The sequence below is a fragment of the Mesocricetus auratus genome, unplaced genomic scaffold (genome assembly GCF_017639785.1).
Source record: "Mesocricetus auratus isolate SY011 unplaced genomic scaffold, BCM_Maur_2.0 contig_3405_pilon_obj, whole genome shotgun sequence".
NCBI lineage: Eukaryota > Metazoa > Chordata > Mammalia > Rodentia > Cricetidae > Mesocricetus > Mesocricetus auratus.
Window position 1 is genome coordinate 7938 of NW_024434049.1, and position 27148 is coordinate 35085.

The 27148-nt window shown below is 41.0% G+C and overlaps 1 protein-coding gene and 2 long non-coding RNA genes across 3 annotated transcripts; 1 reads left to right on the top strand and 2 right to left on the bottom strand.

Annotated features, from left to right (window-relative positions):
* The first annotated feature begins 1828 nt into the window (after window positions 1–1828).
* On the top strand, window positions 1829–7194 carry LOC121138549. The gene is made up of 3 exons (XR_005875494.1): window positions 1829–1918; window positions 2339–2644; window positions 6550–7194. It is a non-coding gene; the product is annotated as an uncharacterized LOC121138549 (long non-coding RNA).
* LOC121138548 lies at window positions 4623–17673 on the bottom strand. Its single transcript, XR_005875493.1, has 3 exons — window positions 17300–17673; window positions 16039–16167; window positions 4623–6000 (listed from the first exon to the last, which is right to left on the bottom strand). It is a non-coding gene; the product is annotated as an uncharacterized LOC121138548 (long non-coding RNA).
* Window positions 17674–18334: 661 nt separating this feature from the next.
* Window positions 18335–26903, bottom strand: LOC121138547 (AMSH-like protease; the record flags this gene model as incomplete). The annotated part of the gene is given in 6 exon segments (XM_040741230.1): window positions 18335–18439; window positions 18666–18744; window positions 20089–20303; window positions 21285–21358; window positions 25799–25955; window positions 26779–26903. Coding segments are annotated over 5 exon segments (543 nt in total).
* Window positions 26904–27148: the final 245 nt, after the last annotated feature.

A 27148-nucleotide genomic window follows, 5' to 3' on the forward strand; every position in this document is an offset into this window, starting at 1 on the left:
CTGCACCTGAATTGCCTTAGATTTGTCTTGGGGCCTGAGGTGGGGCCCCCTAGAAAGATTTCCTGCAAGGGATTCCCCTGGATATCTCTCTTAGACCTACATTCATTCACCCAGGGTTTTCCTCTCCTGACTCTTGGAGTAAACCAGGTTCCCTACTCTCTCATCTTTTAGGACACTGTCTGATCTGGTGCCCTTTCTGACCACATCCAAACAAACTCCAGAAGGCTTTATGCCTTACTTCTTCCCTATGTGTGGACTCGGGGAAGTTAAATACCCAATGATATTAATAACAAGACAGAGACATCTGGTCATAACAGGAGGGTAATGGTAGAAGACATCTATTATCATGTATACAGGGCTGATAGGAAATATTCCCTGTAATCCTAGAGATACTCCTAAGAATCATGTACCCAAGCTCTCAGGCATCCCACAGCAGCATGTTTCCCTAGCCCTCAGGGTTTGTGCAGATTCACCATGTCTAAAAGGCAATAGAAGTTCTGAGGTCTTAGACATGTAGAATGGTTGAACATATTTCAAAAGTAATACATGGGTGCCGACTAGGCCCAATCCAGAAAAGGAACCACACTACATCTCCATTAGTGTGAGCATCTGCAGCTCTCTTTCACTAAAGTCTGGCTGTGCATGGAGCTCTGCTCTGCCATCTGCCACCTTCTTATCTTTCAATTTCACGAGACTGCTTTTAAAAAGCATCTTCACAGGAGACCTGACTTTTTTACTTGTTTCAGAGATACTGTGCAAACTCTGCTGCCTCATCTTCCCTCTGAGCCTCCATGTGTTGCTATGACTCCTAGTATCTGTTCCATGTATCAGTGGATGCCAACTGCCAATGTCAACTTGAAATTATGTCCATTGAAAATTTTTTAAAAAGTTAATTTGTCCTATCTTTTCAATTAAAATTGTTTTTAAGTGTGTCACTCTGCAATTCAGGTTGTAATTACAACCTCAGGTACTGAATTGCAAGATTATTCATCTATATCTCCATGGCCATAGTGGTCATTGTTTAGCAATTCACAAATTAACATTGATTAACATGAGAGAAGCAAAGTGTCTGCATTCCTAACTACTTGCATATCTGCTGACAGGCAATATTTTGAAACTCTGGCTTACAGACCAATATAGCTGTCCAGGTCTTATAGGAACTTTCACTGCTATGGACCCAAATGAGGTCTCATGGCTGCTGAAAAGAAAGTTCATTTGCTGTATGTGTGTATTTTAGACAGTAGAACGATAGAATGGCAGGATCGCAGGAGAATGTTTCTCATTTTCCCCATCCTTTCTTTTCTGTCTCAGAACTGGAGCACCATCCAAAAATATAAAGATGTAACTCCTCCTCCCCAAGAGCGGATCCCAATGTTAATTTCTCTGAGGCTAAAAAATGAGGTCAGCAATAAAATTCCATGGAAAAACTTACTTCCGAATGATTAATTGCCTGTTTAAGGTGGCAGCAGACATCCATAAACAAGGCCTCACAGAAGAAACATTTGTCGTGTACTACAATTTTTTAATGTGAGAACACTTGCCCCTGGAAAAAGATCCAAACTCCTCCACCTGTGTCTTCATTGTCTATCCATCTGACCTAAGTTTTCAGGAGCAATAGGGAGTTACACATACAAATGTCACAGATCCTGACCCTGGGAGGGAGGGGAGCTGATGCTGCCTCAGCATCATAATATAGAGCGAAGAGATGGCAGGGAATAGGGTTCAAGTCATGCATAAGATTCGAGTGCCTATCCCCACTGGTATTCTTTTCCTGTTTTATGGCATTAGGACTGTTCTAATTCTCCATTTCATTTTTGTCTTGCAGACAATAAATATGGTCTTTCAAAGAGCTAAGACCCTGAAGAGCAAACTTCTGAAACAATACAGCAAGGAGTATGCAGGATACCTGGCATATCAGGTCAGTGTGTAAGCATGAAGATAGGATGTTTGTGTGTTATCTAGTCATCCTGTGATGTGGGAAGTGTGTTGTGTGCTTTCAGTGGAATCTGTGATCAATGGATATGCTCCACACTCACTTGAACACAATGCACCTATATCCATACAAGCCAACACACACACACACACACACACACACACACACACACACACACACGAGAGGGGATTGGTATTGAGAATTATTTCTTACTGAAGAGAGGTAAATAGTAATATAGTAATGTTCTAGTGTCTGTTTCACAAAGTATAAGGGTTATGAAGCTGAGCATGGACCCTATGCTGAGATGTCAGACCTGAACACACTACACTTTATCCACCTCTTTACTGACAAGGCATTTTCCTCTGATAACTGAAGTATTAGCCTGACAGGTTTCTCTTTCTGTAGAAGGAAGGAGAAGAGGAGGAGGCAGAAAACAATGCATTCTGGGCAGATATAAGAAACACCATCAGAAACCTCCCAGACTTTGGCAAATAGAGTTCTCTTGTGGACAGACTGGTGAATGGAGGTGATAAGCATCGGAGTGGAAAGGTGGGCCCAGCCTGGCACTGACATCTGAAAAGGCTGAAGATTCTTCAGAAGGAATCCTTCCTATTAAACCATCAGTGGTCCGTGACCCACAGGAAGTCTTTGGAGAGATCACCACATCATCAGACACACATTGTGGGGAGACTAAGGTGGAGGAAATCCCAGGTAAGTCACCACAGGTGCATGCCTGTGAAGACGTTTGTGGAAGTGGGTGCTATTGCATCTGGTCAGCCACACACATTTGAGACTGCAGTTCACCAGGAAAATAAGGCAGTGCTGGTGGACAGGAGTCTGAAGTTGAGAGCACAGAGCAGCACAGAGGAAGCTTCATCCCCTTTTCCATGTCCTCAGTCTTTGGCTTCCATGGATACACGTTTCTGTGGCAACAGGTCCTCGTGGGGTTAGTGTTGTCTCTTTCTTTCTTGAGGAAGAAATTCCCTGCCTGCTTTGTGGTTTTATTATAGGGACAGGGCTCCTGGAGAGATTCCCAGTGTCTTTGTGATTTTCCTCTAGGACACCAAGCTGTGATCTGCTCAGGGATATGAGCCCCTGTAACCTCAGACTTCTCTCCTTTCCATGGCAGGCCAGAACTCCAAAGGGCTCTGCCCTGTGGACTTTACAAAGGATCTTTGTGATCAGTCCCTCCGTTCAGCATGGAAGAACACCTAAAAAGGCACAGAGACATGTGGTGTACTATTTGGTGCCCTGGTAACAACACGGAAACTCCTTCTAGATCTGAGGCTGTTTCTTCCCTTTTGGGTGCACATGACTCCCAGAAAACATATCCAGAAGCTATGTCCATACATTTCCTGACACAGAAGGAACCTTGGGTGACAAGGCCTGGCCACCTTGGATTTCATGAAGTTGTATTTTGTTGCTTTGCAGAGTCCCTTGATTTGAAGCATTTGCCTAAAAGCCACAGGTTGAAATATTCATTCTAGTCATGGCTAATGCCTATAAGCACAGGCATTGGCAAACTGATTCTGAAGCCTTCCTACAGGTTCAAACCAAGCTCACATACAGAGTGTGATACTGAAGTAAATCAGGAGGGTTGGCATGCAGAAAGGCAGGAACAAGGCATGGAGACAGGCACACTATGTAATTCTAAAAGGAGAAGCACTCAATTCCTTTTGTGGCTTTGTCTGAGAAAATTTTCTGTAGTATACCTTTGAATACAAATTAAGCACTACAAGACAGTCAAGCAGACCTACTGACTGCCTCCAATGAAGACCATGGACAAAGGATGTGCTAGGAGGAACAACTTATGTTCCTCTAATCATCCTTGCTTTTATATGGTACTCCAGAGAAATACTGGAGCAGTCAAGGTGGGGAAACACTGAGATCAGAGATAAGGATGAGAGTCATCCACTGGGGTGAGGGCTTCACTTATGTTACAAGAGAGTGAGTTTGACAGTGACAGGGAGTTGTAACAAGCTATTTTCTCTTGTAGGTAATGGAATAATACCACATTATCCATAAAATCATTCCCGCACAAAATGGAAGGACCGAATAATGCTATGCCAAGAAAAAGGAGGAAATTTTATGTATCCAGGATGAACTGGGCCTTCTCAACCTCCCTGGTTGTGGGCTCCTGTTCGATGTGCACTGCCTAGGTATTTCTCTGCACAATTTCCTGGGAGTGGATGGAGGATTGTAGCTTCCCTAGGATGTATGAGAACATGGTGTCCAGACCATGAAACCTAAATCTGTATGAAAGGAAGTCTTTTAACTAAGTCAAGAAAGTTTATTCTAATGACTGCATTTTATATTTATGCAGAAGCACTTGCATTATGCACACACAAAAAATTTTCCAGTGTTACACATGCTGTACAGACTTGTGGTATCTTCAAGGAAAAACAATTCCTTCTGTAGAGAGATCTCGTGAATGATTTTCTCATTTTGAAGCTACAAAGTCACAGAACAAGCAGATTTTCTAGGAGTGGAACTGGTATTAAACAAACTCAGGTAGTTATTTCTAGGTTTTGAGAATTGAAAAGTACTTTTGCATTCACAGTTCAGGAAGTGCTGATGCATAAATTCCTATTGCTTTGTCTAACAATAATATACCATGGTGAATGGAATCTGACAAGTTCTTGTCTGGACACAAACGGGAGATGACACAGAAAATTATCACCAATTCACATGAGGCAGAATAAATTCTATTCTTCAGGAGGTAGATACAGGCCTCTGTGCATTTCAGAGGTAAGGGGTCCCACTTGAGGTGACTTATGATGACATGTAAAGAGGTACCAAACGAGAGTTCCATGGCAGAGTTGTCATGCATCAGTGAGTAATCATGTTGGCTTGGATATGTGGTTGCTGTTACAAAAGTTTATGTTGACTTGACCATCAGAGTCATGCTCTCCATTGTTGGGTAAGGGCAGTTAGAACAGTGGTGCTTTTTAGTAAAGAAAAGCTCTTCAGGTTTTTCGGCAGAACAATGATGTGACCAGGCAAGGCTGGTTCTAGTGGGGACGTTTGGGAAGTCCTAATTTCCAATGATGAGGACATGACATTGGCCACATGTTCAGAAACCTTCAAGAGATTTCAGAGATCTACAGGCATAGGAATAGAGGTTGTCAAGTCTGTGACAAGGCAGGTTTGGATTTGTGGTCATGCAGATGGCAGTGATCCCACCATGAACAGGGCATCTAAAGGAAGACTGACTTTGGAAATGATTCCCTGGCAGCTGAGGAGGAGGCATAAAGTGAGCAGGAACCTGATGTGTGTTGCCAGAGACACAGGCTGCAGGATAAATGCCTATGGGGTTCACAGATGCCATGTATCAGGGTCAGCATGAGGAGGAATTCGGGATGTAACCCAGGAAGAGGCTCCATCAGGAAGTGGATTTAGATCTCAGTTGGTTTTGTTTTCTTCATTTTACCATTTTTTACTTCCTTTCCTTTTACAAATGCTTTATATTTTAAAATAAAGCTTACTTATAAGTTTATATACATGAACAGTGTATTTAATGACTCCATTCAGGAAGCATCTATGTGCATACTCCACTTAGAGAAGGAAATGGGAACTTTCCAAGAGCCTAGTCCAGTTTTGCAATTTCCTTCTTTTGAGATTCATTCCCCCTCTTGTTCTAACCATTTCTTCCTAGATTTCTTTAGGATTCATCTCCTCATTGTGCCTCCTGCCATGCTATCAGTATTTCAGTACTGCTTGTGACATGAACTGTAGTGGTTAGATAATTGTCTTTTGCATCTGGCTTGCTTGCCTTAACATCTGCAATGTTCATCCCAATTCTGGCATTTAATTTTCTCAGTTGTGTTTGCATCTGGTGAGAAAGTGATGAAGGCGATGGAAGACAAGGAAAGAGGCATAACATAATACGACAGCAGTAGGTATGGTACCACATCAGAAGACCAGAATGGGCTTTTCTTCACATAGCAAGGAATCACACAGGGCTCAGTGGCAGCATTGAAGGTAGGGAGCTGACAACCCAGAGAGAGTGCTGAACTGATGTTTGAAGTAGTTCTGGGAATTCTTGGTGATGATGGAATCAGAGTCTCCTGTTGGAAGGAGGGAGTCAGAAGTAGGTTAGAAGTTGAAGGACAAAATTTACTTTTTAGACATCAAGTATAAGGAGGCATGGATGTTTAAATAATCTTGTCCTTGGTGAGGAACCAGCTAAGAAGTAATTGATAGAAGTTCAGTTTCTTCTGACCTTTATGGATCAGAAGGACAAAAGTGATCCTTCCTTCTGCCTTGTCTACCTAGCAGACCAGATATTTGTCCTGGCATGATTTGGTAAATCAGGATGGGAGCCAGTTTTTGACCCCTTGGGCCTGTCTTCCTATGCTGATCAGGACTGAGGGTCACTGTGACCTCATGGGTTCTTTGTCTTCTCAATTCCCTCTATCCCAGGAAGCTTCTTATTGAGTGTGAACTAACTCCCACATTTTTTCCTAACAGCAGATTCTACCAGAATCAATTCTAGTGGTGTTCTCACCCAAATATAAATACTGAGTAGGATTCAAGCCTCTAAGGCTCAGAAGACTTTCAAAACTAAGTAATATCCAAAGGGTCTTAACTGAATGCTATGAAATCCTTCCTTTTAGGTGCTTATTCTAATTAACACCATCTGCTCTTAAAAGATATACTGACTCCACTGTTGAGATTCTAAGACTAACTGCCAAGAAGCAACCTCAAGCGCCAGAGTTTGAAGAAATTCCACACCATACACTGCATGTGAGTGTCATCTATTATGATTTGCCATCCCATTTTAGTCTGAATTCTTCAGCAAATCTAATGTTGGGAAAGCAATGAAATCACCCTGCATTCATTTATAATAATTTTTCTATCTTGGATGTTGTCCCACAGGTACTAGTGGTTTTTGGTTTTAGCACAACAGCCCCCTAGTTACTCAAAATGTTTGGCCTGAAAAGACCTAACTTGTGATAGATTCATCTCCCTTCTCAATTCTACTGTTCCTTTGCATCATTAGGTCAGTGTTTAATAATTGGATCAAGAGAGACAAGAGGGAGGTACATATAAAGGGGCAAGAAGAAGGAGTGGATGGAGGAGGATGAGAGGAAGAGGAGGAGGAGCAAGAAAGGATGGAGGATAATGAGGACTATGAATAGGAAGAAAAGATCCAAGAGGAGGACAACAGAGACAGTGATGACCACGAATAGGAGGAAAAGTTCCATATGTTCTCTACAGGAAGACAAGATGTGCAGAAAAGAGAAGAGCCAGAAGGGGAGGAGGGGAGAAGGGAGAGAGAAAGAAAGAGAAAGGAGAGAAGGAAGACACAGGGAAATAAGGGAGAAAAGAGAAATATGGAGAGGTGAAAGAAGAAGGAGACTTGAGTGGATATATGCTTGGCGGTAAGTCTAATTTTTCTTATTTCAAAACTGTAATTTTCACACTGACAACTTTTGTATTAAAGGAAATATCATTTTGTTCCCCGAGAAGGTGCAATTCCCAAAATCAGGATGCAACATTCTTTTTCAGCTAACAACTTTAGCTTTATACTTGAAGACACATACAGGAAGTTGAATAAGGTTTGCCATTAGAATAAATTTCATAATATTTTAAAAGTTAATAGCTTTTATAAGGCTAGGGTTTTTAAGCTTTATCCTTAATTACTTGAGCCTTAAAAATTTGAGTTGAAGACTTAAAGTCCCTCTGTTATCAAAATAAAACAGTAAACCATAAATACAATCCATAGACAGAAAGGAAACACTTCTGATCTTTTTATACTTCACCATCACATAATGTCACAGTTTCTTGTATGTCTCAGTTTATCCTAATAGCTAAAGTTGAGCAGAGACAAAGAGGCTAGGCAATTATCATTAAGTCAGTTACTGTTAACCTGAGAAGAACCCAAGAATACATAAACCTTATTTGTCAAATATTATTGTCTCTTATTTAAATTTAGAAGCCTGGTGTTGAAAATAGTAAAGATATGGTAGTTAGAGGTAAATCTCTATGTCAGTCTTTGTTAACCTAAATATATATTTAAAGCCTTAGGAATTTATCATCTCTGGGTTAAAGGAGTTGAGAAAGAGCATAGGTGCCTATAAAGACTTGGAGAAGCTGAGCGCATTTTAAGAGGGTGCTGAGAGACAGAGAACAGTGTCACAATGTATAGGAGCTCTGATTGAGGGAGAAAAGGTCTAGAAGGACTTAAGGAAGAGAAAGAGATGATAGTGTCAAGGGGCCTAGGGGAGGAAACTTCAGGATATAGCCTAGAGCAGCAGCTGCAGAACATCACGCAGAAGGTAGGAGATACTGTAGTAGGCCAGAAGTGCTCAGAGACGCTGCAGGACTGCAAAGGCTCCTTGAGAGGAGGAAGCAAGCCAATGGATGCAGGCAACCTCAGGGAATCTCAAGTGTGACTGCAACTCTCATGGGGAGATGAGAGAAAGAGCAGAATGGGGTATATAAAGTATTCCGTTCCCTGGTGAATTCAACCTGGCCATGTGAAGAAAGGGGGGAAGGAGAGGGAGGCGGGAGAGATAGAAGGCAGGAGTTGCAGCCAAGAGGGCAAGAGGCCTAAAGGTAAAAAGGTCCACTGTCCAAAAATGGGGGTTGTATAGGAAGAACTTCAAGGAAGACCAAGACAGAGAGTTCAGAGGCACTGGAGGAGTAAGACAGGGTGACTGTAGCAGGTATAGACTGAGGAGTGCTGGGAGAACCTGGCTGCCAGTGTCTTTCTGATCTGTTAATAGGCATGGCAGCACTTTGTCTCAGGATGGAGACCTAACATTTACAGTGGTAGTGCTTTCCTGATGGTCTCTAAGGTCTTTTCTGTAGAGTTGTGGCATTCTCAGATGCTTTGACATCTTCCTTCTTGGATCCATTCCTATTTGGATCCATTGATCCTTCTGGACTTTAATTATCCATTGAACTGGAGTGGTGAAAGATGTCAGCCTTGGCTTGGTTCTGATTGTAATGGAAATGCTTCAAGCTTTTCTCTGTATGGTGGGTGGTGGCCATAGACTTGTTTCATATTGCCTTAGTTATGTTAAGTGTCTGTCTGCCTTGAATTTTTTTCATCAGGAGATTCTACATTTTCTCCAAAACCTAAATAAGTGATAAGAAGCACATGTGGTTTCTGTACTTGAATCTACTCATGCATCTCCAGTAAAATGGTTTGACAGACATGATAGCACAATTGTAGGCATGAACTAACACTGGGTGAGTCTATATGCACAAACCTGCAGAAAATCAAGCCACCCAATATCTCAGCATGCTTTGGCACAGGATTCATGAAGTTTCTTACCTAGCTGAGCAGCTTCTGACAACTGATGGCTGCTGGGGAAGGTAGAGTCAAACAAGTGGCACTAACTAAGTTGGGACATTTATCCAAAGTGTGCATGAATTAGAGAGGCAAAATGCAGGGGTGTTATGGTAAGAATTAAAGAGACAATGTGGGGTTGATTTTATCAACAGATACTGGGTGAATTTTACCTTTTAATACTTCCTTAAAAGGGAATGGGTGTGGTTGTCCATGGCCATGAGTCTATTATTTAAGAAAACTAAGCAGGTGAATTGGCAACAGGGAAGGGTCAGCTACACACTGAGTTGCAGGGCAGGCTGTGCTGTAGAGCAAGACCCTATCTGAAAACAACAAGGAAGAATTATTGAATGGTCTTATGGTTCTAAGTTTGGGAGTGAGTATATAACTACTCTGTACTTCAGACATATTAATGTAAATTCTGAATCTCCATCCCGAGGGGACCATGCAAACTTTTGTTTCTACATCTTCTTGAGAAGAGTCACCACTCAGACAAAAATGAAGTGTCATTCAAAGTGGGACCTCCAGCTTTACTCTAGGATTACAACAGCCCTTTGAAGCTAATTCAGATTTTTTGTAAGCCTGATGAAGTGATGAGAGCTAAATTGACCTTGAGAGTCAGAAAGACTTGAGGTCTGTTGGATCTTAAGATCCAGAGGTTCACTAGTGCAGGGATGACCCTAGAACTAGAGAAACAAATAAGGGCAGGATTGATCCTCGACCCAGAAGAGAGATAAGAAAGGGGTGATCCTAGAACCAGAGAGAGATAAGAAAGGGGTGATCCTAGAACCAGAGAGAGGTTAGAGTTGTGGTGATCCTCGTCCTAGAGAGAAATAAGAGCAGGGATGATATTAGAGCCAGAGAGAAATAAGAACAGGGGTGACCCTAGAGCCAGAGAGAGATAGCAAAGATGATTGTGAGCTCTACAGACATACAAAGATCAGGGGTGTTCCAGAAAGCCAGAGCTTGTTACGAGAAGCTTTGTGTTCCCATAAAAATTGCAGGGTTAAGTTTTTCAGATTTTATTATTATTTTTTTTATTTAGGTTAGAAACAATCTGGAGAGATGGCTCAGAGGTTAAGAGCACTGACTGCTGTTCCAGACGTCTTGGGTTCAATTCCCAGCAACCATGTGGTGGCTGACAACCATCTACAGTTCAATCTGGTGTATATGTAATAAATAAATAAATCTTTAAAAAAAAAAGAAACAATCTTGTTTCACATGTCCATCTTGTTTTCTCCCCTCCTCTCCCGCCCTCCCCACCCGGTTGCCCAGTCCCTCACCCAATCTCCACTCCAATCCCCAGGGAGGGTGAGGCCCTCCATGTTGGATCTCCAGTGACTGTCATTTCATCCAAGACAGGGCCTACGCCCTCCTCCCAAGAGTCCCGGCTGAGCGAGCCTCCCTCATTGTGGCATGGGCACTGAAATTCTATTTGTATGCCAGGGATAAATACTACCCAAGGCCCCATAGATTACCTAAGATTCCTCACTGACACCCATATTCAGGGGGTCTGGGTCAGTCCTATGCTTTCCACACAGCCATCAATCTGGGATTGAAGAGCTCCCTCTTGTTCACCTCAACTGTTTCTGTGGGTTAAACCAACCCAGTCTTAACTCCTTTGCTCATCAGTTCTCTCTCTCTGACATTGGATTCCAAGAGTTCAGTTCAGTATTTGTCTGTGGGTATCTTCCTCTGCTTTCATCAGTCGCTAGATGAAGGTTCTGTTTCCTAGGCATTCTGCCAGTGGGATTGTATCCTGGCACCCCCCCGATTCATGTCTAAAATGCATAAATGAGTGAGTACATACCATGTTTCTCTTTTTGTGACTGTGTTACCTCACTCAGGATGGTTTCTTCTAGTGCCATCCATTTACCTGCAAATTTCAAGATTCCATTCTTTTTTTCTGCTGAATAGTACTCCTGTTATTACTTGCCATTATACATTTTGAAAGCTGCAGTATCTAAATTCTGCTTGGTCTGTGTTTAAGGTTAATTGAAAGTGTCACATCTATAATTGTCAATATTTAGCTCTAAACTTTCAACGTTTAGGATACAGGCTATGCAAGTTTTAGGATACAGGCAGAGGGGGGATAAATGGGAGTTTGGAGGAGTTGTGGGGGTGGGGCAGGGGGGGTGGAGAGGGGGTTGGGATTGACAGGTGAAGCAAACTTGTTTTAATTTTAATAAAATAGAAGTAAGGGTGACAAACTATGTAAATATAGTCTCAAAAATAAGAGAATCAAAAGAGTCACATCTATAATTGTCAATATTTAACTCTAAAATTTCAAGTTTGGGAATACAGGCTGTGCAATGTGTTCACTGTTTTATAAGGTTAAGTTCTTATTTATAAAACTTGTCAGTGACAAGTATCCTTTCCAGTTACAGACATAAAAATTAATAATTATTAATAATCATAGTTAATGAGTTTTATGTTCTTATACAGCCAGGAGAAGAATATATGCATGTTTTAAGAAGTCATCCATTTGCAGAATATTTTTTTGTTTTGGATTTAAAGAATTTATAATATTTTTCTTGCTGTTTTACTGCATAAAAGCAACTTTTGGCTAGCTACGGTGCTTTTCAAATAAGTTGTGATGAGGGAATGTGAAAGCTATGATTCTAACAAAAATGCCCATGATGTGAAGAGTCTCATATATCCACAATGATAGTCTGTAACATTTTACTACAAGGACACAGCCCTCATAAGTAACAGTGCATCAATTTTTCTTTTATCAGAAGAAAAGATCTGATATAAAACTGGTGGTCATCTTACGTTGTTATCAGATTTCAAGCTGCAGAAAGGTTTAGACAGTTTCTTTTAAACAGTTAAGAGTGCAATTATAAAAGAAACTTAGTACTATATGAATTTTGAGCATTTCATTAACTTTTTAGAGTGTTAAAGTTTTAAAAATCCATGTTTAGAATAGTTAATAAAGTATTTTATAAGTATAGCTTTCATCTAGAAAGTGAGGAAGTTTGTAATTAGGCTATTATGATTAATTGTAAGAAGGAGATATTCAACATAGCATGTAAAAATCAAGGAAAATTACAAGTCACTTGCATATAAATACTATGTATACAACTGTATTTAAATTTATATAAAGTTGAGAAACTGTGTCTTGTTAATACATTCTGAATATATTACAATTTTAGTCATGGAAATTACACATAAGCTTTGGTTGGTTTGGCACTTCCCAAAATGTTAGAAATTGTTAACATTTGTGAGTAAAAGTGACATGTAGTATCTGATTTTTTATTTTTATACTATATATTCAATTAAGTCTATTAAAAACATACTACAATAAGTAAGGACTAATGTATATACTACTATAATGCACTAATACATCATAATACAGGCAAAACTGAGAACGATAGAGAAATTATGATAGATCAATTATAGTAGATAATCTAAAACCATAAACTCAAGTATTTATATATTTACACATAGAAGAAATTATAGGTAATATAGCCCAAATGTTTTACTATTGTATAATTGGGGAATGCAGAAGTTGAGTGATTTATTTTTAAAATTAAGAAAATCTTTAATGGAGATGTTTGGTGAATAGCCCATGACTCCTGCTGACTATTCTTTATGTGTAATCTACGGTTTCCCCCACTCTTGTGAGCATATATGATGACCTCTGGGGACACACTGACCCCAAAGAGGGTCAACATCTACAGACATAAAAACCTTTGACTTCATTCAGAAGTTGTCTGCATGGTCCTCTTAGGATGTGAGTGTAAAAACTGCACATGTTCCAGACATTCTGTGGCCATCACTCTTTATTCCTGATTTTAGGGCTATGAATGGTTGACAGTGTTAAGAAGTTACTAGAATGTCATACTTTTAGCCAATTAAGCAGTGAACATGTGCACTTTCAACCCAAGTTTCACCCAGCTTCCAAAGCAGCTTTCTTCTGTCATCTGTTGATGTATTAAACTCCTCCTTCTCTTATAGAGGGATGTCAAACCCTTGATAGATTTGCAAGGTCAACTGGTGGATGTGATTTTTCACCTAAAACACTGAAAGACTGACATATGTGACAGGGAATACCTAAAGTTTTTTTATGAAGCCCATTTCATAGTTATGAACACAAATATGTCTTCATTCGATTTTATAAGATGGAAGTTGAATGGACTTACTGAAGATTGGTGGACATATTCAAGCCTATATGGTGAGTATCAGAACCTGTAATAAAGCAGAATTCTGTGAGGCTGAGCTCTGCTGACTGATTTCACTATTGACTGGAGAAAGATGATGACCATCAACAAGTTGCTCAGCACAAACAGCAGATATGTGAATGCCTGTCCTTCATAGGCAAGGAAAACTGAGCACAGAGAATTAGGAGATTTGGCTGATCGAAACTGCCATCTTGTTCTCCATTGTCTCCCAAAACTGCACTTCCCAGGTAACTCAGAAGCTCAAAACTCAAAAGACTTTCAGAGTTCCTCTGATAAATGACAGCTGACTTGGCTGCTGGCCATGAATCACACACTGGGAGAAACTGTAGACTTTAACACATGGTTACTGTGAGACCCCGCTGCCCTTTTCTGGCATTCTCCTGGACAGAGTTTAGAGAAGGAAGGACACATATAAGAAATGTTAAACTAAACAGACATGAAAGAAGAGGACAGAGGCAGACAGACAGATGACAGGCACACACACAGATATACAGGGAGAAAGAGACAAAGACAGAGACAGTTGTTACATGGGGAGAGATTTTAAAATGCTTTATGACATAAATGAAGTATATTGTGAACATTTATTGCTTCATTGTTGGAAAAAGCAGAGAACAATCTCCTGATGCTTGTCCTCTGAGCTCCCCAAAAACACACATACATACATTAGTGTCCACTGGTATGTACACAAAGAATAAATGAAACAGATGAAAAAGTAGGCATTTTATATTCACTGAGTGAGATAATGTGCAATGATATTTTATGATAAAGTTAATTAACTGGTCTGCTGTAACTATCAATCCATGAGACAACACTGGATAAGCAGGAAAGCTACCTTCTTGAGGACTGACTCCCAACACTTCCTCTTTACCTGGGCCCAGGGCAGCCACAGCTTGAGAATGTCAACTGGGTCAAGCCAATGAGAGTGGAGGATGCTAAAGATAGGAATTGGCACTGTAGCAGTAACAAAGGACACCAGATTCCACAGGCTCTGTGGGATTAGATTCAGCATAGTCCTTCCCAATTGCGGAGGACAAAGCTATGCATCTTAGTCCAGGCATGGAGAGAAGGGACTACACAGGAATTGAGTCCAGTGCAGAGTGAAAACCTGAGACTAAGAATTCTACCAGTGACAACAAAACCTTTGCTCAGTGCACCACCTTCACACATAGGGCCTGATAAAGACCTAAGTGCTGGAAACCTTGAACCTGACTCTGACAGGGGCCTTACACGGTCCTTCCCACAAGTCACTGCGATGCACGAACCACTGGGGACCCTGAGATCCACCTGACAGAGCTCCCTCTCGTGTTCCTTATCAGGCTGCATTGATTCTGTGGAACTGAAGTTTCAATTCATTGCTTTTTTCCATTTACATCAGTAGTCCCCTTCTACACACATTTTACTATAAAGCATCTGTTGGTTGATAAAAATGAAAGTGAAAGGCATCTGTTCTTCTCCCAACATGACATTCCTGATAATGAGAAAACTGGCATTAGGGAAACTCCTAGAATTCCACAACGATGACCCCAACTAAGAATCTAAGCAATAGTGGATAGAGTACTTTAAATGTCCTTTCCCTATAATGACACTGATGACTACCTTAAATGCCATCATATAGCCTTCATCCAGCAACTGATAGAAGCAAGAGCAGAGATCACAGCTAAGCACTGAACTGAACTCCTGAAATCCAGTTGTAGAGAGGGAGGGCATGATTAGAAAGGGGTCAAGACCATGCTGGGGAAGTCTACTGAAATAGAAGCTCTGAGAAAGTGAGAGCTCACAGACCCCAGGCTAATAACTGGCGAAACTGCAAAAGACTGAACTAGATCCTCTGAACATGGGTGTCATTTGGAGACTTAGGCAGTCTATGGGGCCTCTGGCATTGGAAACCGTATTCATCCCTAGTGCATGATCAGGCTTTTTAGAGACCATTCCCTGTGGTGGGATGCACTCTCAGTTTAGATACATGGGGGATGGCCTAGGTCCTGCACCAAATGATGTGACAGACTTTGAGGATAACCCATGACAGTCCTCCTCCTTTCCAAGGAGTGGATGGGGAGGTGGTGTGGGAATGGGAAGTTAGGAGGGAGAAGGAACTGGGACTGGTATGTAAAGTAAGATTGTTTTTTATTTAAATTTAAAAATAAAAAGAAGGAACGAAATGAAATGCATTTTGTTTTGAGTTTACTTGGTATGGGGTTTGTGCTGTAGAAGGATCTGGTTTTCATAAGTTTGTTTTGAATTTATATATTTACAATAAGGTATTTAATGAATTTTATGTTTTCAATATCAGCCATAAGTATGTTTATACATCCAATCATTTTCATGTTTCCATGTGAAAGGTGTATTTCCTATTTTATTTCTGGCAACAATATGTTCTCCTAAAGAACCCATGATATGAAGGCACTTGTAGTCCCACTACGGCAAAATAGTGTATAGGACCTTAGAGCAGAGTATTTGCTTCATTTACAAGTTGTGTGAAGCTTAAATCAGTTTTACATTAGTATTCAGAACATCCTGCGAAGGGTTTTCTCTAAGACAGGAGAAAACTTGAGATCATATAGTGAATTACTTCTGGATACAGAGACATAGACATACAACACCAATCACACCAATCTGCTTACCTGGAGGAGAAGCAACCTGGATCAGAAAATCACAGGAGGCTGTTCTGAAATTGCTGCTGTATTGCTGATCTCATCCCATCAAGCTCAACACTCATGGATGGTTGTCACAGTGAGGATCTGGAGGATGCTCTGGGTTATGGAAGAGGAAAGAGAAAACATAAGCAGTTCCTCCTGCAACACAAGGCCATGAGAGGGGCAAAGTCTACACCACGGCCTCAAGGAAGCAGAAAAAGGACTGAAGATCTTATGAACTGATCCAGAAGGTAATTTATGGAACACAACACGCACTCCAAGTAAAACTCATAGCTTCCTTGAAAGGAGAATTTGATTTATAAACACCTGTGATCAATGGCATGCTTCAGTGTGAGCAAGGAAAGATCATCCTCCCTGACGAGAGCTGAAATAGAAACCAGGATAACAAAAAGAGAAAAAGTACTGTAATATATAGATAAAGGAAAAAAGCATGAAACTCAAATATTCTTGGCTATGAAGAAAGAACACCCAACACAATAAAAATCCTCCAGGAAATAAAAAGTGAATCACCTAAGACAAGACTGTGAGTGCAAGATTATTTTGGAAAAATCAGAAACTAATTGTAGTTTTAGTGGTATTTCAGTCAAGAGGAACACACATACATGTGCAAACACACACATATACGTATATATTGAATGATATATAAGTCTACACATATAAACACAGCAAGCACATTCTCACAAACACACAAAGTGATGCACATATGGTTATGTGCACATATCCACAAACATGGACACACAAACATGTATACACGGGCAGGCAGATGTGTACATTTGCATTCATACACATGATCACATACACTCATACAGACACACAAAAGCACATCCAAGAACACATTAATATACACATAACAGACACATGAACACACGTTTATATAGGCAGATATATGCTCCTACAATGACAAACACATCACATACACTTAAACGTAAGCACACATATTTAGTTTTAGTTTTCATAATGGCCATTGAATGTTATTTAAAGTACTGACCACATACTCATGAAATCTGGGAAGCCTACAATGTCCTCTTTGTGCACTACAAATCCAGAACAACCTGAGAATCAGGGAGGAGAATCATGCTGCCCCAGCACACATTAGAGTGGTTTAAAATATCACTCTCAGTGTTCTGAGAAGTATGTTCACAGCATGGGCAATGACATGAGGACAACGTGTCATGGAGAATTCTGGGTGTGGTCCCAAGAACCACCAGAGAGGACCTTTCATCCTCACCTTGCAGGGGAACCAGTGTCATTACAAAGTGGTTTTCCCATGGAGAGGCTCATCCTCCACTCTCTGAAGTGCTCACTTCTGCAGTTTCCACTGATGAGGTAAACTCAAGCACACAGTTTGTGACAGTGAAGGCTGAATTCACACTTTCATCTGTAAAAGGAAAGGGACATTGTGTAAAAGCTAATGTGAGTGAAATGTGGGTTTCCTTTCAAATAGTGTGTAAGACTGACTAATTCTATGTCATATCTTCAGCCCAAAATACTGAGTTGACAGTGGGAAGTCACTCGTGGCATCTGAAAAGATCTCTGCAATGTCTTTGTACTGCTCATGTAAGACGAAAGCCTCAGTAAACTGAAAATTCCTTACACAAACAAAGAGTAGGGAATCTATTGAGCCTTGGGCAGCAGATCAGTACCCATCCCAAGTATACACACCGACTTTGGACTCCCATAGAACAATGTGAGGTGCACTCTCACCCTGAACTCTTGGGGAAGGGTCTAGGCCCTGCCCTATATGAAATGACAGACTATGGACACCCCCATGGAGGGCCTCACCCTCCCTGGGGGAACGAGGGGATAACGGGGGGGGGTGGTTGGGGGGAGGGCACGGGAGGAGGGGAGGGAATGGGAGAGGGACCTGGAATTGACTTGTGAATTGTCAGCAAAGACACAAAACAAAGTATAGATGAAATAAGTTCTGTCATCTCATTATAGTGTCCACGCTTCTCCTTCATAAACCTGGTACTAAGAAAAAAAAACCAACTCCACATTACGCAGTTGCTATATAACTGTCTTAATAACAATTCTGCCTCAATATCTGAGTACCCTAGTGCACTGTGTGTGTGTGTGTGTGTGTATGTGTGTGTGTATGTGTGTAATGTATGTTCACTTCTATGGATACATGTGTATCCATAGGCACATATGTGTTCAAGTGAGTGTGGAGCATGTCTATTGAACACAGATTCCACAAAAACAGCACAACACAGTCCCAGGTCACAGGCTGACTAGTTGTCACACAAACATCCTGTCTTCATGCTCACACACTGACCTTATCTGCCAGATAACCTTCATACTCCTTGTTGTATTGTGTCAGGAGTTTTCTCTTCAGAGTCTCAGCAATAACAAAGACTCTATTTATCGTCTGCAACAGAAAACCAGAAAAGAAATGAGAACAGTCCTAAAGTCAGAAAAGATGACGAGAAAACAAGTGGGGAGAGGCACTATTATCTCATGCATGACTTGAATCCCCTTACCTGCAATCCCTTTCCTCTGTACTGTGATGCTGAGGCAGCATCAGCTCCCCACCTGAGCATCTCCCTGTTGCTGTAGAGATTTTTGGCTCTACAATACAGATACTGAAGACCTACCTTGTTGATTTTAGATCTTGCTCCCTTGGAAAGGCAGTTGAGGTATTCCGGGCCTTCTCTGAGTTTCTCCACAAAGAGTCTAAAGGAATAAAGCAGAGTCACTATGGTGTGTAGAAAGTTCCAAATGTCTAAATAAGGCCCTGAAGAAATAAGGCCTCTCTATGCATAGTTTCAGAAGTTCCTGGTGTGAGACAAGGCACATCCTGAAGTCCCACATCCCTTTCCCTCCCAGTGTCTGAAGAGAGAATGGTCCTCACTTCAATCTGCTGGTACATTAAGGAAGATTCAGCCATCAATAAGAACATGAAAGCATACATGGTGCTTGTTTGTCACCCCAGTACTCAGGAGAAAGCAGATAGAGTTAATGAACTCACAGAACTGTGAGGAAACAGACCATCCTCCTGAACTTCATAAAGGATACAGACAGTGTTTCCATTCTTCCACTCCCAATAACTATATCACTGTTTGCTCCTACAGCAGCATAGTGCACTGTTCTCCAGTAGGGCAAACCTAACCTCTGAGAGCAATAGACAGTGAAAGGAGATACTGGGGGTACATAGAACTGTGGGGAGCTGTGCAGTAGAGCATAGTAAGATACTGCACACAGAGGGTGTAAACTGTTGTATCTGAGATCATGTCTAAATCTTAGCTTTCTTTTCCTCTGTAGAAAAAGACACTGATGTGCCTACTCAGCATACACAGTCTTCCAAAGACCAATGACATCATGTCCACACATTATTCCCCAATGCTTGGGCACCATAAAGTCACCTGCGTATGTGGGCTTAGGTTGTGTTTCATCAAACTCAGGGCTAAGCATGAGTGGTGAGACCTTTACCATCATTCCTTTCTCAATCACAAAACCTTCTTGTCACTGAGGATATAAGTGTCAATTCAGGTAACAGATCTGCCAGCTGGTATTTATTCTGCCTGCTCAAGTACAATGAATAGTACAGGTACTGTGCTGAGCCACTTGGACCCCAGTTAGTCCACAAACCTCTGGTGACTGTGTAGAAATAGGAAAGGCTAACATGTTTCTTATCCTAATCAATAGACTACAGGATTAAGGGAAGAGGATTCTGGGTTCTGCAACACACAGCAATAAGCCTGTGGCTGGATGCCTTGGTGGAGATAGAGCAGTGAACACAATCACCTATGCAGACATATCCTGTTTATGTGACAACTCTTTCATCTAAAATCTGGGCCATGTGGTCACAAACTTGCAATCCCTTGTTTGGGATACCACGACCTTTGGTCCTCATGTTTTTGAATAGTAAGGAAAAGCATGTGTGAGTTGACATAAATATGATTAACAGATGTCTTTGTCAAGTTCCACGAGATTAGGACAGGTCAGTAGCATGAAGTGGAGGACGGGATTAGTGACAGGTCAGTAACAGGAAAGGAGATGGAAACGGAAAACACTCACGTTAAAAATTTGTGGTACTCCACAAATGCTTCCTCTTTCAGGTCTTTTCTTTGTAGGTCAGCTGCCACCTTTATGAGGTCATCCATCATTTCAAGATATGTTTTCAATGGAACTTTTTTGCTGACCTCAATAGACATCCCAGCATGAATTAAAATTTTGAACCGTTCATGGGGTGGAAGAGTAACATTTCTGGAGGTTCTGATGGTGCCCATTTGCTAAGACAAAAAGAGAAGATGGGGAACATCAGAGCCTTTCTCCTGCTATCCTGCTAAGGAGTAAGTCTAGCTATAAATAACAGAATCATATATTGTGTACGTGTGTGCTTTTGTGTGTGTGTGTGTGTGTGTTGTGTGTGTGTGTGTGTGCCTATGTGTGTGTGAGAGAGGGGGAAAGAGAGAGATAGAAACAGTTTTCAGTAAAGAAATTAGAGTAAATAAAACACCACATGTAGTGATTCAGCTCATTAAATTTAGTATAAAAATCATACCCAACCTAGGATCCCCCACTTTGTTTGCAAAGATTTGAATACAATCCAATGGGTAGCATTTAAGTTAAGGAACAAATCTTATAAACAGCATGTCTATTGAGACTAACTCTGGATGAATCTACTATGAGTGGTTATGCACAAATCAGAGGGTTGCGCATAAACATAAGCACAGCAATTTCCACATAGACTTCTTCTGATATCACCAATGGCAAATAGGAGCACTCCAGCTCGGAGGAAACTCATGCCTTCCAAATTGCAATCCCACCTACAAACAAAAGGACTTGTGAATGTGTGCCCTCAATAATTTAATAGTACCTATGATACTCAAGTCTTGGATAGCATTTCAGTAGCAATGATCAACGAAATATCAGTTCCTGCTAGATAAGGATTCTAGGAACTTAGTCTGAGAATCTACAGGAGCAAATAAACCTCCATTGAGCACAGCATTGTATAAGCCTGTCTTGAAAGTTTTCTAGAGAGACAGTGTGTTTGAGAGCAGAAATGCAATGAATTCTAAACACAAATTGATCTTAGTATTGACTTGTTTGCTATGATTCCACTGCTAAGGAAAATAAATAGTGAGACATGATCACTAAGGAGGATAAAAGTGAGATTCACTCGCTTAAAGTAGAAAAGGGCACCAGGACTTTAAATTGTCCCCATATGGTGGCAAGGAATAAACTTTGTTTTCAGCAGCCATGATACTTACCTCATTTGGGTCCATAGCAGTGAAAAGTCCTGGACAGCTCTGTTGGTGTATGAGCCAAGGTTCAAAAATCTTGCCTGTCATCAGATATATAATTAGTTAGGAAAACAAATCCTTTGCTTCTCCAATAATCAATGTTAATTTATGCAATACTAAAGTAGTGACCACTATGGCATGCAATTTAGGCTTTTAATTCTGCAATTCAGTAGATGACATAGAAGTCAGAACCTGACTACAATTTCAATTGAAAAAACTGGGAATGAATAAAAAAATTCCAAGAATGTACAATGTAGATCAACTCAAGGTGGCAATGCCTACTGGTGTCAACAGAACCACGGAGCAGCTCCAAGGAGCCCGAGAGACCCATAGAGGTACGGAGGTGAGAGGAGACAGCAGCAGATTAATCTGAAAGAGCAAAAAGCATTTCAGAAGCAACTAAAACACTTCAAGTCTCAGGGGAAGACACTTTTCAAAAATAGTGTCAATACATTGAAACAAGAGAGGTTTCAAAGAGCAGAGCAGAGCTCCATGCACAGCCAGAGAGAAGTGAGACTTGAGGTACAGAAGCTCACACTAATGGAGATGGAGAATTGTTCTCTATGAATTGGGCCTCTTCAAAAGAATTCCAGACTCTGTCCTGTATCTGAGTGCCATGCCGGTGTACATAGTCCAGGCTCCCACCTAAAACCATGTGGAAGTCACTGATGTGTGCTGTCCCTGGCTGTTATGAACTATAAAAGTCCCTATTCAATGGTGCTTATGACAGCTGACTCATCATTGAGAATGAGAGACTTACCCCAGAAGACTTTCCCATTCTCCAAATAAATAAAAGAAAAGTGAAGACCATGAGACAGTGAAGAGAGTCCATAAATTGTGATACAGATGCTGAATTGTTGTTCTAAACCTATGATTGCTCTGGCAGGAGGGGGTTGTTGTGTGTAGGGAGGGACCCAGTTTCCTTAAGGGGTGAGACTTTGCCCATGTTCCAGGGAGTATATGGACAACAAAATTAAGACTTGCTACAGTCTTTTTCTTTTCTTTTCATTTCTTTTCTTCTCTTTTGGATGGCCAGAGGTGTGGCATGGTGGACTTGGGAGGATTAGGAAACTAGTTTGATTAGATGCATTGAATAAATTCCCCAAATAATGAACAAAAATATTATGCTGGAAAAATTACAAATAATTTTAACATGAAGAAAGTTTCCTCTAAATTTGGACAGGGCTTTCCTTTATGGGATACGTTCTCTGGCAATTGATTATGTAACAGAGTGTGTCAGTCATGAAATGGTGGTGAGCCAGGTACCTCTGGTCCCAAGTACTCATGGAACACACTTGACCAAACAGTTGTGAAACTGACACTACCTTGACTTAGTTGGTTTGGAAGATCACAGTAGGGAAGAGAGATTCCTCCTGTCCCTCAGACATAAAACACATCCCCGTCTCTCCCATGAATATCCAGGCCTAAATGTCATCCTCCAGGTCCCAGAAGGTTGCTCCCTGTTCCCAGACATGGACATAGCTGTCTATTCAGCTAAGTCAGCCAAGCTACCCTGGAGGCAATTATGGAGGAGTGGCAGATGTGGCAGGCAGTTCCCATGACATCCCAACACCACTGCTCCACAGCACTAACAAGGAAATGCTAATGTGGAAAACAGGGTAGAAGGAAGTATTATGGCCCTTTCTTGTCCAGACTATATACCCAGCTCTTTCTCTGCTTCAGCTGAAACAGTCTCAGGAACTATCTGGTTTCCTTCCCTATAGCATGTTTCTAAAGACATAATATTTCAGAAGTCCCTGTGCCTGGCCATCCTGTTTTTTCACCAAGTAAAAGTACATTTAGTAATAGGGGGAGAAACAGAATGTCCAAATTCACAACACTAGGAAATGTCCAATCCAAGACTACAGTTAGGACACCAAACAGATGTTCAGCACTTTCCCCTTCATCCCACATTGTTTGATGCTTCCCAATTTGGGGAGCTGTCCAACTAAACAAACATTAAAGTTTCTTTTCCTACCTGACATCTTCAAGTCAGGAACAATGAACAAAAGGAGGAGATAGGGACAAAGGAAGGAGAGAACGGGTTGTAGGTTTCAAAAGGTGTAGGATCTGAATAAAGGGATGAGAACACGGGTTGTTAGGTTTCACATGAAGTGATCCACGTCTGTGCAGAATAAAAGATGCTCAACACTGAGGAACGTTTTGTCAGTTATTTCCAAGGTAACCTCAAAACTCCATCTGACGCTGATTGGCTAAGGGGGAATGATGTCATCAAGTAGTTGAAAGCCAATAATATCCAAGAAGACATTTGTTAAAGGGGCAGACTGAACACGGGCTGGAAGACTAGAGCAGCCAAAGACCTGAGTGGCAAAAACTGTTAAGAACACTAGCTGCACTTGTGGAAGATCTGTGTTTTATTACAAGTAATTACAAGATGACACAGACATCTGTAATTCCTCTTCCAAAGGATATGTTACACTCTTCTATATCTTATGAGGAGTGAAGACACATGATGCAAATACACACAGGCAAAACATATAAAATAAATACTTTTTTAAATTTCTTAAGATGTATGTATATACAAAGGGACACTGAGCTGGCCATAGTCTTGAATACATCGATGATGCCACTGACCATCATTCCAATTGTCAAAATGAAGGCTGCAGTGTCCTATTAGAGATGACAATAACAGACATTCCTAAGCAGCCACATAAACAAAAGAATGGCAATGAAGATTCCCCTTTGTTGCTTTGTTTTATGCAATAAATTAAAAAGTCATGACATGGATTTCTGGTTTCAGATTCATAATAAAAGCTGGTACTTTTAACTACCATGTTTCAAGTAGATATGAGAGAAAATTATGAACAAATGGCTTTTCCTGAGACATAGAGCACTGACGTCCCAGCACACACCAGCACACTCAGGGCTGATAGTCAGAGAAGAAGAGCCAAGCTTTGTTATGCTACCAGGAGCTCCTGGGGAGCAATCAATGACAAGAACTGGAATTACAGAAAGAAGTGAATAAAGAGGTCATCCCTGCTTGGAGCCAAAAGTTTCTGGGATAACAATTACATCTGGAAATCCCGGTGACACGTTTTATCTGACACTCCGTGAGTTTCTCAAATGAAGATATATGGAAAGAGTTTTGAAGAGTAACAAGAAAAGAAAGAAGGAGATCAGTCCTTGTTACAAATGTTTAGCATGGCACCATGGTGAAGATGTCCCACTCCACAACAAAAGCACTCCAACATGAGCACCAAAATAATAGGTTACAGAGGGAAAAGAGCTTCAAGACACCAGACAACTAAGGGAATTCAATAAGAAGCAAAATTGGGAAATATAAGCAGGAACTTGAGGAAAAATAGAAAAGCTAGCAATAATCCTGATTCTTAAGAGCCCAAACCTACAGCCTCTGCTAAGCATAACAGAGCTTCTAGACTGATCAATACAGACCTATGAACTTCCTTGGCCGACATCCTATGCCATGCAATACAAAAAAGCTAACAGAGACCAATCTATATACACAGGTCAAGGAGAAGGGAGAGAGGAGTTGAGAAAGAAGTGACACATAATGGGGAAGGCTAGGTTGAAGGGAAGTAGTAAGAGGGGGTGAAGGATGAAGGATCAGAAGGAAAATGGGAAGCTGGGGGTGGAGAATAGGAGAGGAAAGAAGGGAGGTCAAGACCAATGAAGAATGGGAGGAATGAGGAGCAATAGGAAGGAGTAGAAAGAGATGGGGAACAAGAAATAAGTTGAGGGAAAGACTATGATTCCGGTTGGGTATTAAGAGAAGAATATATAGTGAATAACTGTAACCCAAGGAGTTAAATGATTAGTATGTTCATTTATAGACGAAACTTGAAGGAGATTAATTGAACAACCTTCCAAGACTTGTACACTATAAATTGAGTGTAAGACTTGAGCATGGGTAGCCTGGCACACAAACTCCTGTGGTTTCAAAGGTATCAGGATCCACATGTCAATTGCTTCTCTCACTTTAAATCTCATTTGATAGTAAGCACAACACTTGCAGACAAAACCACTTAGGATGTGTAGAATTTCTAGACTATATTCTGTGTTGATAATCTCGTTACAAGATAAGAATTCCTATTTGTGCATGTAGTTCCATATCAAATTGGTAAGTTGCTGATAGTATAGCTAACAATTGTGCCTTCATGGGACCAATATATATATATATACATATATATGTATATATGTATATATATTATTTGACATTTTAGTAGTGTAGGAGAACCAGCCAAATCTCGAATAGGATAGTTTCTGAGCATTCCCTCAATAATTATGGGAGATCCAGTTTGGTTTATGAAGCCAGCCTGCTTTCAGAGAGGGACATTCAAATTCCATCTCAGAGGAATTCTGAATTACTGATATCCTGCAACTCAATCAATAGGACAATCATCCACTGTTGGCTAATAACTAACTCAAGGATTAAACAGCCTTAACATTTTAGGATGTCTTGAAGATCTTCTAGGTCAACATCTCCTGTCACTTACACCCACCTCTGGCACTTGGAATTGAGAAGGCATACGGCTTCTTGCATTGCCATTTTCCACCCATTCTGGATACCATCTTTGAGATTCTTTAACTTATTTTCAGTCTTCTTGAAGATATCATCCCAAACTTTTCAGGAACTGAGATGATACGATGATGCCATCTCTGAAAAGAAACATTCCCGGCAGATGGTGACAAGAGTCTGTAAAGCCTTGTAATGAACAGGATTCAACAGGCATGTGTATTGCTAGGAAGCACTATTTTATGAATTAAGAAAGTCTTTGTATTTTAAATCAATGCAGTACTGTTTAGCAGAAAAAACCAATGGAATCCTGAAATTTGCAGGCAAATGGATGGCACTAGAAGAAACCATCCTGAGTGATTTAACCCAGTAATGAAAAGAGAAACATGGCATATACTCGCTCATATATGGATTTTAGACATAGGTCTGGGGAGTGCCAGCCTACAATACCATGGCCAGAGAGTCTGGGAAACAGATCCTTCATCGAATGGCTGATGGAAGCAGAGGTAGACTCCCAAAACTAAAGACTGAGCTGAACTCAAGATATCCAGTGACAGAGAGGGAGGACTCAAGAGCAAAGGCGTAAAGACGGGGTGGTTTAACCCCCAGAAACAGCTCACCTGACCAGGGTTACCTCTTGAATCCCAGACTGATGGCTGGGAATCCAGCATGTACTGATCAAGACCTCCTGAACGTGGGTGTCATATGGACATTAGTGTGGAATCTTATGCAGATTTACAATGCTATGGAATATGCTTAGAAAGGCAAATGGAAAAGGTAAACCCGGAGGAGAAAAGGGGCACAAGGAGGTGTGTTGAAAACAATAAATAAACAGACTGAACAAAATACTGATGTTAAATAGCATTAAGGGAGTGGTGACCCCAGGGCAAGATCTCATGCCACAAACCTTCCAACTTTTGAAGAGAAGCTAAAGAAAATCTCAGAGCCTGGTATGAGTGCACTCACCAATAATCACAGGACAAGGGAGGCAGAGGCATTTGGCTGTCTGTAGCTGAGCACAGTATGACCTACTGAGCAAGTTCCAGGAAAGCCCAGATTTGGTAATGTTGGGAAGCATCAAAACCAGGAACCTGGTAAAGATTTAATTGAACAACAAGTTATGGTCTAGGCCCAGAAAGCAGTAGGACTTGACATCTTAGACCACAGGCATCTGGCTTTAGCTTAAGGGATGGAAGAAAGAGGGTATGGGCCATCCCTCTGCATTAAGAAACTTGAGGATGCCAGTCATGTTGTATGGTGTGTCTTGGCATGGAGTCCTGAAGAGTCCATTGTGTGAAGCTCTCAAGGTGAGGCCCAGATTGCATTGGAGATGTTA